Below are 12,699 nucleotides of genomic sequence, written 5' to 3'. Positions count from 1 at the left end.
GGCGATGTAGCTGTCATTGTTATGGGGGCGCTGTAGCTGTTATTGTTATGGGGCAATATAGCTGTCATTGTTATGGGGCGCTGTAGCTGTCATTGTTATGGGGCGCTGTAGCTGTCATTGTTATGGGGGCGCTGTAGCTGTCATTGTTATAGGGCGCTGTAGCTGTCATTGTTATGGAGCGATGTAGCTGTCATTGTTATGGGGGCGCTGTAGCTGTCATTGTTATGGGGCGCTGTAGCTGTCATTGTTATGGGGCGCTGTAGCTGTCATTGTTATGGGGCGCTGTAGCTGTCATTGTTATGGGGGCGCTGTGGCTGTCATTTTTATGGGGGCGCTGTGGCTGTCATTGTTATGGGGGCGCTGTGGCTGTCATTTTTATGGGGGCGCTGTAGCTGTCATTGTTATGGAGCGATGTAGCTGTCAATGTTATGGGGGTGCTGTAGCTGTCATTGTTATGGGGGCGCTGTGGCTGTCATTTTTATGGGGGCGCTGTAGCTGTCATTGTTATGGGGGCGCTGTAGCTGTCATTGTTATGGGGGCGCTGTAGCTGTCATTGTTATGGGGGCGCTGTAGCTGTCATTGTTATGGAGCGATGTAGCTGTCAATGTTATGGGGGCGCTGTAGCTGTCATTGTTATGGGGGCGCTGTAGCTGTCATTGTTATGGAGCGATGTAGCTGTCAATGTTATGGGGGCGCTGTGATTGTCACTTATGTGGGTACTGTGGATGTCACTGTTGGGGGGGCACTGTGGCTGACTCTGTTTTGGGGGCACTGTCGGTGACACTATTATCTATCACATCCGCTCCACTATTGGGGATTCTATGGCTGATCGCATTATTCCGCTCCCCAGACCTAACATATGGTCACGTGAGCAGGAGCGGCGGACACACATCGTGCTGGAGCGTTATACAGGTGCCGCATCACCTATAGTAGGGGCACCGAGACCCCGCAGGCCCACCTGTCCGCACTGACCTTTCCTCTGGACATTGCTGGCTGCTGGCGCTGACCGCAACTACGGGACTGTAAACAGACGCAAAACACAGCAGAGGTTTAGTTGTTCCCATGACGACTGGAGAAGAACACGTGACGTGTAGGTGCCTGCGAAACAGGAAGTGCGCGCTTTGCCCGGAAATGTGTCGCCGCCCGGCAGTGGCAGACATTGTGTTGGTGGGCAGTGCGTAGTTGTGTAGTCAGCGCCTGTACACACTGGGAGCACTCTGCGGCCGCACACCACAGAGGTTCTACCTGTACACACTGGGAGCACTCTGCAGCCGCACACCACAGAGGTTCTACCTGTACACACTGGGAGCACTCTGCGGCCGCACACCACAGAGGTTCTACCTGTACACACTGGGAGCACTCTGCAGCCGCACACACCACAGAGGTTCTACCTGTACACACTGGGAGCACTCTGCGGCCGCACACACACCACAGAGGTTCTACCTGTACACACTGGGAGCACTCTGCAGCCGCACACACACCACAGAGGTTCTACCTGTACACACTGGGAGCACTCTGCGGCCGCACACACCACAGAGGTTCTACCTGTACACACTGGGAGCACTCTGCGGCTGCACACACACCACAGAGGTATTACCTGTACACACTGGGAGCACTCTGCGGCTGCACACACACCACAGAGGTTCTACCTGTACACACTGGGAGCACTCTGCGGCTGCACACACACCACAGAGGTTCTACCTGTACACACTGGGAGCACTCTGCGGCCGCACACCACAGAGGTTCTACCTGTACACACTGGGGGCACTCTGCAGCCGCACACACACCACAGAGGTTCTACCTGTACACACTGGGAGCACTCTGCGGCCGCACACACCACAGAGGTTCTACCTGTACACACTGGGAGCACTCTGCGGCTGCACACACACCACAGAGGTATTACCTGTACACACTGGGAGCACTCTGCGGCTGCACACACACCACAGAGGTTCTACCTGTACACACTGGGAGCACTCTGCGGCCGCACACACACCACAGAGGTTCTACCTGTACACACTGGGAGCACTCTGCGGCTGCACACACACCACAGAGGTTCTACCTGTACACACTGGGGGCACTCTGCGGCCGCACACACCACAGAGGTTCTACCTGTACACACTGGGAGCACTCTGCGGCCGCACACACCACAGAGGTTCTACCTGTACACACTGGGAGCACTCTGCGGCTGCACACACACCACAGAGGTTCTACCTGTACACGCTGGGAGCACTCTGCGGCTGCACACACACCACAGAGGTTCTACCTGTACACACTGGGAGCACTCTGCGGCTGCACACACACCACAGAGGTTCTACCTGTACACACTGGGAGCACTCTGCGGCTGCACACACACCACAGAGGTTCTACCTGTACACACTGGGAGCACTCTGCAGCCGCACACACCACAGAGGTTCTACCTGTACACACTGGGAGCACTCTGCAGCCGCACACACCACAAAGGTTCTACCTGTACACACTGGGAGCACTCTGCAGCCGCACACACACCACAGAGGTTCTACCTGTACACACTGGGAGCACTCTGCGGCTGCACACACACCACAGAGGTATTACCTGTACACACTGGGAGCACTCTGCGGCTGCACACACACCACAGAGGTTCTACCTGTACACACTGGGAGCACTCTGCGGCCGCACACACACCACAGAGGTTCTACCTGTACACACTGGGAGCACTCTGCGGCCGCACACACACCACAGAGGTTCTACCTGTACACACTGGGAGCACTCTGCGGCTGCACACACACCACAGAGGTTCTACCTGTACACACTGGGAGCACTCTGCGGCCGCACACCACAGAGGTTCTACCTGTACACACTGGGGGCACTCTGCGGCCGCACACACCACAGAGGTTCTACCTGTACACACTGGGAGCACTCTGCGGCCGCACACACCACAGAGGTTCTACCTGTACACACTGGGAGCACTCTGCGGCTGCACACACACCACAGAGGTTCTACCTGTACACGCTGGGAGCACTCTGCGGCTGCACACACACCACAGAGGTTCTACCTGTACACACTGGGAGCACTCTGCAGCCGCACACCACAGAGGTTCTACCTGTACACACTGGGAGCACTCTGCGGCCGCACACACACCACAGAGGTTCTACCTGTACACACTGGGAGCACTCTGCGGCTGCACACACACCACAGAGGTTCTACCTGTACACACTGGGAGCACTCTGCAGCCGCACACACCACAGAGGTTCTACCTGTACACACTGGGAGCACTCTGCGGCTGCACACACACCACAGAGGTTCTACCTGTACACACTGGGAGCACTCTGCGGCTGCACACACACCACAGAGGTTCTACCTGTACACACTGGGAGCACTCTGCGGCTGCACACACACCACAGAGGTTCTACCTGTACACACTGGAAGCACTCTGCAGCCGCACACACCACAGAGGTTCTACCTGTACACACTGGGAGCACTCTGCGGCCGCACACACCACAGAGGTTCTACCTGTACACACTGGGAGCACTCTGCGGCTGCACACACACCACAGAGGTTCTACCTGTACACACTGGGAGCACTCTGCGGCCGCACACACACCACAGAGGTTCTACCTGTACACACTGGGAGCACTCTGCGGCTGCACACACACCACAGAGGTTCTACCTGTACACACTGGGAGCACTCTGCGGCTGCACACACACCACAGAGGTTCTACCTGTACACACTGGGAGCACTCTGCGGCCGCACACACCACAGAGGTTCTACCTGTACACACTGGGAGCACTCTGCGGCTGCACACACACCACAGAGGTTCTACCTGTACACACTGGGAGCACTCTACGGCTGCACACACACCACAGAGGTTCTACCTGTACACATTGGGAGCACTCTGCGGCTGCACACACACCACAGAGGTTCTACCTGTACACACTGGGAGCACTCTGCGGCCGCACACACACCACAGAGGTTCTACCTGTACACACTGGGAGCACTCTGCGGCCGCACACACACCACAGAGGTTCTACCTGTACACACTGGGAGCACTCTGCGGCCGCACACACACCACAGATGTTCTACCTGTACACACTGGGAGCACTCTGCGGCCGCACACACACCACAGAGGTTCTACCTGTACACACTGGGAGCACTCTGCGGGAGCACTCTGCAGCCGCACACACCACAGAGGTTCTACATGTACACACTGGGAGCACTCTGCGGCTGCACACACACCACAGAGGTTCTACCTGTACACACTGGGAGCACTCTGCGGCTGCACACACACCACAGAGGTTCTACCTGTACACACTGGGAGCACTCTGCGGGAGCACTCTGCGGCCGCACACACCACAGAGGTTCTACCTGTACACACTGGGAGCACTCTGCGGCTGCACACACACCACAGAGGTTCTACCTGTACACACTGGGAGCACTCTGCGGCTGCACACACACCACAGAGGTTCTACCTGTACACACTGGGAGCACTCTGCGGCTGCACACACATCACAGAGGTTCTACCTGTACACACTGGGAGCACTCTGCAGCCGCACACACCACAGAGGTTCTACCTGTACACACTGGGAGCACTCTGCGGCCGCACACACCACAGAGGTTCTACCTGTACACACTGGGAGCACTCTGCGGCTGCACACACACCACAGAGGTTCTACCTGTACACACTGGGAGCACTCTGCGGCTGCACACACACCACAGAGGTTCTACCTGTACACACTGGGAGCACTGTGCGGCCGCACACACACCACAGAGGTTCTACCTGTACACACTGGGAGCACTCTGCGGCCGCACACACACCACAGAGGTTCTACCTGTACACACTGGGAGCACTCTGCGGCTGCACACACACACCACAGAGGTTCTACCTGTACACACTGGGAGCACTCTGCGGCCGCACACCACAGAGGTTCTACCTGTACACACTGGGGGCACTCTGCGGCCGCACACACCACAGAGGTTCTACCTGTACACACTGGGAGCACTCTGCGGCCGCACACACCACAGAGGTTCTACCTGTACACACTGGGAGCACTCTGCGGCCGCACACACCACAGAGGTTCTACCTGTACACACTGGGAGCACTCTGCGGCTGCACACACACCACAGAGGTTCTACCTGTACACACTGGGAGCACTCTGCGGCTGCACACACACCACAGAGGTTCTACCTGTACACACTGGGAGCACTCTGCGGCCGCACACACACCACAGAGGTTCTACCTGTACACACTGGGAGCACTCTGCGGCCGCACACACACCACAGAGGTTCTACCTGTACACACTGGGAGCACTCTGCGGCTGCACACACACCACAGATGTTCTACCTGTACACACTGGGAGCACTCTGCGGCTGCATACACACCACATAGATTCTACCTGTACACACTGGGAGCACTCTGCGGCCGCACACACACCACAGAGGTTCTACCTGTACACACTGGGAGCACTCTGCGGGAGCACTCTGCGGCCGCACACACCACAGAGGTTCTACCTGTACACACTGGGAGCACTCTGCGGCTGCACACACACCACAGAGGTTCTACCTGTACACACTGGGAGCACTCTGCGGCTGCACACACACCACAGAGGTTCTACCTGTACACACTGGGAGCACTCTGCGGCTGCACACACACCACAGAGAATCTACCTGTACACACTGGGAGCACTCTGCGGCCGCACACACACCACAGAGGTTCTACCTGTACACACTGGGAGCACTCTGCGGCTGCACACACACCACAGAGGTTCTACCTGTACACACTGGGTGCACTCTGCGGCCGCACACACACCACAGAGGTTCTACCTGTACACACTGGGAGCACTCTGCGGCTGCACACACACCACAGAGGTTCTACCTGTACACACTGGGAGCACTCTGCGGCCGCACACCACAGAGGTTCTACCTGTACACACTGGGGGCACTCTGCGGCCGCACACACCACAGAGGTTCTACCTGTACACACTGGGAGCACTCTGCGGCCGCACACACCACAGAGGTTCTACCTGTACACACTGGGAGCACTCTGCGGCTGCACACACACCACAGAGGTTCTACCTGTACACGCTGGGAGCACTCTGCGGCTGCACACACACCACAGAGGTTCTACCTGTACACACTGGGAGCACTCTGCAGCCGCACACCACAGAGGTTCTACCTGTACACACTGGGAGCACTCTGCGGCCGCACACACACCACAGAGGTTCTACCTGTACACACTGGGAGCACTCTGCGGCTGCACACACACCACAGAGGTTCTACCTGTACACACTGGGAGCACTCTGCAGCCGCACACACCACAGAGGTTCTACCTGTACACACTGGGAGCACTCTGCGGCTGCACACACACCACAGAGGTTCTACCTGTACACACTGGGAGCACTCTGCGGCTGCACACACACCACAGAGGTTCTACCTGTACACACTGGGAGCACTCTGCGGCTGCACACACACCACAGAGGTTCTACCTGTACACACTGGAAGCACTCTGCAGCCGCACACACCACAGAGGTTCTACCTGTACACACTGGGAGCACTCTGCGGCCGCACACACCACAGAGGTTCTACCTGTACACACTGGGAGCACTCTGCGGCTGCACACACACCACAGAGGTTCTACCTGTACACACTGGGAGCACTCTGCGGCCGCACACACACCACAGAGGTTCTACCTGTACACACTGGGAGCACTCTGCGGCTGCACACACACCACAGAGGTTCTACCTGTACACACTGGGAGCACTCTGCGGCTGCACACACACCACAGAGGTTCTACCTGTACACACTGGGAGCACTCTGCGGCCGCACACACCACAGAGGTTCTACCTGTACACACTGGGAGCACTCTGCGGCTGCACACACACCACAGAGGTTCTACCTGTACACACTGGGAGCACTCTACGGCTGCACACACACCACAGAGGTTCTACCTGTACACATTGGGAGCACTCTGCGGCTGCACACACACCACAGAGGTTCTACCTGTACACACTGGGAGCACTCTGCGGCCGCACACACACCACAGAGGTTCTACCTGTACACACTGGGAGCACTCTGCGGCCGCACACACACCACAGAGGTTCTACCTGTACACACTGGGAGCACTCTGCGGCCGCACACACACCACAGATGTTCTACCTGTACACACTGGGAGCACTCTGCGGCCGCACACACACCACAGAGGTTCTACCTGTACACACTGGGAGCACTCTGCGGGAGCACTCTGCAGCCGCACACACCACAGAGGTTCTACATGTACACACTGGGAGCACTCTGCGGCTGCACACACACCACAGAGGTTCTACCTGTACACACTGGGAGCACTCTGCGGCTGCACACACACCACAGAGGTTCTACCTGTACACACTGGGAGCACTCTGCGGGAGCACTCTGCGGCCGCACACACCACAGAGGTTCTACCTGTACACACTGGGAGCACTCTGCGGCTGCACACACACCACAGAGGTTCTACCTGTACACACTGGGAGCACTCTGCGGCTGCACACACACCACAGAGGTTCTACCTGTACACACTGGGAGCACTCTGCGGCTGCACACACATCACAGAGGTTCTACCTGTACACACTGGGAGCACTCTGCAGCCGCACACACCACAGAGGTTCTACCTGTACACACTGGGAGCACTCTGCGGCCGCACACACCACAGAGGTTCTACCTGTACACACTGGGAGCACTCTACGGCTGCACACACACCACAGAGGTTCTACCTGTACACATTGGGAGCACTCTGCGGCTGCACACACACCACAGAGGTTCTACCTGTACACACTGGGAGCACTCTGCGGCCGCACACACACCACAGAGGTTCTACCTGTACACACTGGGAGCACTCTGCGGCCGCACACACACCACAGAGGTTCTACCTGTACACACTGGGAGCACTCTGCGGCCGCACACACACCACAGATGTTCTACCTGTACACACTGGGAGCACTCTGCGGCCGCACACACACCACAGAGGTTCTACCTGTACACACTGGGAGCACTCTGCGGGAGCACTCTGCAGCCGCACACACCACAGAGGTTCTACATGTACACACTGGGAGCACTCTGCGGCTGCACACACACCACAGAGGTTCTACCTGTACACACTGGGAGCACTCTGCGGCTGCACACACACCACAGAGGTTCTACCTGTACACACTGGGAGCACTCTGCGGCTGCACACACACCACAGAGAATCTACCTGTACACACTGGGAGCACTCTGCGGCCGCACACACACCACAGAGGTTCTACCTGTACACACTGGGAGCACTCTGCGGCTGCACACACACCACAGAGGTTCTACCTGTACACACTGGGAGCACTGTGCGGCCGCACACACACCACAGAGGTTCTACCTGTACACACTGGGAGCACTCTGCGGCCGCACACACACCACAGAGGTTCTACCTGTACACACTGGGAGCACTCTGCGGCTGCACACACACACCACAGAGGTTCTACCTGTACACACTGGGAGCACTCTGCGGCCGCACACCACAGAGGTTCTACCTGTACACACTGGGGGCACTCTGCGGCCGCACACACCACAGAGGTTCTACCTGTACACACTGGGAGCACTCTGCGGCCGCACACACCACAGAGGTTCTACCTGTACACACTGGGAGCACTCTGCGGCCGCACACACCACAGAGGTTCTACCTGTACACACTGGGAGCACTCTGCGGCTGCACACACACCACAGAGGTTCTACCTGTACACACTGGGAGCACTCTGCGGCTGCACACACACCACAGAGGTTCTACCTGTACACACTGGGAGCACTCTGCGGCCGCACACACACCACAGAGGTTCTACCTGTACACACTGGGAGCACTCTGCGGCCGCACACACACCACAGAGGTTCTACCTGTACACACTGGGAGCACTCTGCGGCTGCACACACACCACAGATGTTCTACCTGTACACACTGGGAGCACTCTGCGGCTGCATACACACCACATAGATTCTACCTGTACACACTGGGAGCACTCTGCGGCCGCACACACACCACAGAGGTTCTACCTGTACACACTGGGAGCACTCTGCGGGAGCACTCTGCGGCCGCACACACCACAGAGGTTCTACCTGTACACACTGGGAGCACTCTGCGGCTGCACACACACCACAGAGGTTCTACCTGTACACACTGGGAGCACTCTGCGGCTGCACACACACCACAGAGGTTCTACCTGTACACACTGGGAGCACTCTGCGGCTGCACACACACCACAGAGAATCTACCTGTACACACTGGGAGCACTCTGCGGCCGCACACACACCACAGAGGTTCTACCTGTACACACTGGGAGCACTCTGCGGCTGCACACACACCACAGAGGTTCTACCTGTACACACTGGGTGCACTCTGCGGCCGCACACACACCACAGAGGTTCTACCTGTACACACTGGGAGCACTCTGCGGCTGCACACACACCACAGAGGTTCTACCTGTACACACTGGGAGCACTCTGCGGCCGCACACCACAGAGGTTCTACCTGTACACACTGGGGGCACTCTGCGGCCGCACACACCACAGAGGTTCTACCTGTACACACTGGGAGCACTCTGCGGCCGCACACACCACAGAGGTTCTACCTGTACACACTGGGAGCACTCTGCGGCTGCACACACACCACAGAGGTTCTACCTGTACACGCTGGGAGCACTCTGCGGCTGCACACACACCACAGAGGTTCTACCTGTACACACTGGGAGCACTCTGCAGCCGCACACCACAGAGGTTCTACCTGTACACACTGGGAGCACTCTGCGGCCGCACACACACCACAGAGGTTCTACCTGTACACACTGGGAGCACTCTGCGGCTGCACACACACCACAGAGGTTCTACCTGTACACACTGGGAGCACTCTGCAGCCGCACACACCACAGAGGTTCTACCTGTACACACTGGGAGCACTCTGCGGCTGCACACACACCACAGAGGTTCTACCTGTACACACTGGGAGCACTCTGCGGCTGCACACACACCACAGAGGTTCTACCTGTACACACTGGGAGCACTCTGCGGCTGCACACACACCACAGAGGTTCTACCTGTACACACTGGAAGCACTCTGCAGCCGCACACACCACAGAGGTTCTACCTGTACACACTGGGAGCACTCTGCGGCCGCACACACCACAGAGGTTCTACCTGTACACACTGGGAGCACTCTGCGGCTGCACACACACCACAGAGGTTCTACCTGTACACACTGGGAGCACTCTGCGGCCGCACACACACCACAGAGGTTCTACCTGTACACACTGGGAGCACTCTGCGGCTGCACACACACCACAGAGGTTCTACCTGTACACACTGGGAGCACTCTGCGGCTGCACACACACCACAGAGGTTCTACCTGTACACACTGGGAGCACTCTGCGGCCGCACACACCACAGAGGTTCTACCTGTACACACTGGGAGCACTCTGCGGCTGCACACACACCACAGAGGTTCTACCTGTACACACTGGGAGCACTCTACGGCTGCACACACACCACAGAGGTTCTACCTGTACACATTGGGAGCACTCTGCGGCTGCACACACACCACAGAGGTTCTACCTGTACACACTGGGAGCACTCTGCGGCCGCACACACACCACAGAGGTTCTACCTGTACACACTGGGAGCACTCTGCGGCCGCACACACACCACAGAGGTTCTACCTGTACACACTGGGAGCACTCTGCGGCCGCACACACACCACAGATGTTCTACCTGTACACACTGGGAGCACTCTGCGGCCGCACACACACCACAGAGGTTCTACCTGTACACACTGGGAGCACTCTGCGGGAGCACTCTGCAGCCGCACACACCACAGAGGTTCTACATGTACACACTGGGAGCACTCTGCGGCTGCACACACACCACAGAGGTTCTACCTGTACACACTGGGAGCACTCTGCGGCTGCACACACACCACAGAGGTTCTACCTGTACACACTGGGAGCACTCTGCGGGAGCACTCTGCGGCCGCACACACCACAGAGGTTCTACCTGTACACACTGGGAGCACTCTGCGGCTGCACACACACCACAGAGGTTCTACCTGTACACACTGGGAGCACTCTGCGGCTGCACACACACCACAGAGGTTCTACCTGTACACACTGGGAGCACTCTGCGGCTGCACACACATCACAGAGGTTCTACCTGTACACACTGGGAGCACTCTGCAGCCGCACACACCACAGAGGTTCTACCTGTACACACTGGGAGCACTCTGCGGCCGCACACACCACAGAGGTTCTACCTGTACACACTGGGAGCACTCTACGGCTGCACACACACCACAGAGGTTCTACCTGTACACATTGGGAGCACTCTGCGGCTGCACACACACCACAGAGGTTCTACCTGTACACACTGGGAGCACTCTGCGGCCGCACACACACCACAGAGGTTCTACCTGTACACACTGGGAGCACTCTGCGGCCGCACACACACCACAGAGGTTCTACCTGTACACACTGGGAGCACTCTGCGGCCGCACACACACCACAGATGTTCTACCTGTACACACTGGGAGCACTCTGCGGCCGCACACACACCACAGAGGTTCTACCTGTACACACTGGGAGCACTCTGCGGGAGCACTCTGCAGCCGCACACACCACAGAGGTTCTACATGTACACACTGGGAGCACTCTGCGGCTGCACACACACCACAGAGGTTCTACCTGTACACACTGGGAGCACTCTGCGGCTGCACACACACCACAGAGGTTCTACCTGTACACACTGGGAGCACTCTGCGGGAGCACTCTGCGGCCGCACACACCACAGAGGTTCTACCTGTACACACTGGGAGCACTCTGCGGCTGCACACACACCACAGAGGTTCTACCTGTACACACTGGGAGCACTCTGCGGCTGCACACACACCACAGAGGTTCTACCTGTACACACTGGGAGCACTCTGCGGCTGCACACACATCACAGAGGTTCTACCTGTACACACTGGGAGCACTCTGCAGCCGCACACACCACAGAGGTTCTACCTGTACACACTGGGAGCACTCTGCGGCCGCACACACCACAGAGGTTCTACCTGTACACACTGGGAGCACTCTGCGGCTGCACACACACCACAGAGGTTCTACCTGTACACACTGGGAGCACTCTGCGGCTGCACACACACCACAGAGGTTCTACCTGTACACACTGGGAGCACTGTGCGGCCGCACACACACCACAGAGGTTCTACCTGTACACACTGGGGGCACTCTGCGGCCGCACACACACCACAGAGGTTCTACCTGTACACACTGGGAGCACTCTGCGGCTGCACACACACACCACAGAGGTTCTACCTGTACACACTGGGAGCACTCTGCGGCCGCACACCACAGAGGTTCTACCTGTACACACTGGGGGCACTCTGCGGCCGCACACACCACAGAGGTTCTACCTGTACACACTGGGAGCACTCTGCGGCCGCACACACCACAGAGGTTCTACCTGTACACACTGGGAGCACTCTGCGGCCGCACACACCACAGAGGTTCTACCTGTACACACTGGGAGCACTCTGCGGCTGCACACACACCACAGAGGTTCTACCTGTACACACTGGGAGCACTCTGCGGCTGCACACACACCACAGAGGTTCTACCTGTACACACTGGGAGCACTCTGCGGCCGCACACACACCACAGAGGTTCTACCTGTACACACTGGGAGCAC

At 58.0% G+C, this 12,699-nt stretch overlaps 1 protein-coding gene across 2 annotated transcripts in view; it reads right to left on the bottom strand.

The window, feature by feature from the left end:
- Positions 1-1,092, bottom strand: part of TTLL9 (tubulin tyrosine ligase like 9) — a 33,172-nt gene extending 32,080 nt beyond the window's left edge. For both annotated transcript variants that reach the window (XM_069751020.1, XM_069751021.1), the window contains exon 1: positions 973-1,092. In XM_069751020.1, the coding sequence (XP_069607121.1) occupies positions 973-987 (15 nt within the window). In that variant the 5' untranslated portion in view covers positions 988-1,092. The remainder of the gene's footprint in view (positions 1-972) is intronic.
- Between the last annotated feature and the right edge of the window lie 11,607 nt (positions 1,093-12,699).

This window comes from Ranitomeya imitator, chromosome 2 (assembly GCF_032444005.1).
Source record: "Ranitomeya imitator isolate aRanImi1 chromosome 2, aRanImi1.pri, whole genome shotgun sequence".
Classification (NCBI taxonomy): domain Eukaryota; kingdom Metazoa; phylum Chordata; class Amphibia; order Anura; family Dendrobatidae; genus Ranitomeya; species Ranitomeya imitator.
This window is presented reverse-complemented; position numbering and strand designations above follow the sequence as displayed.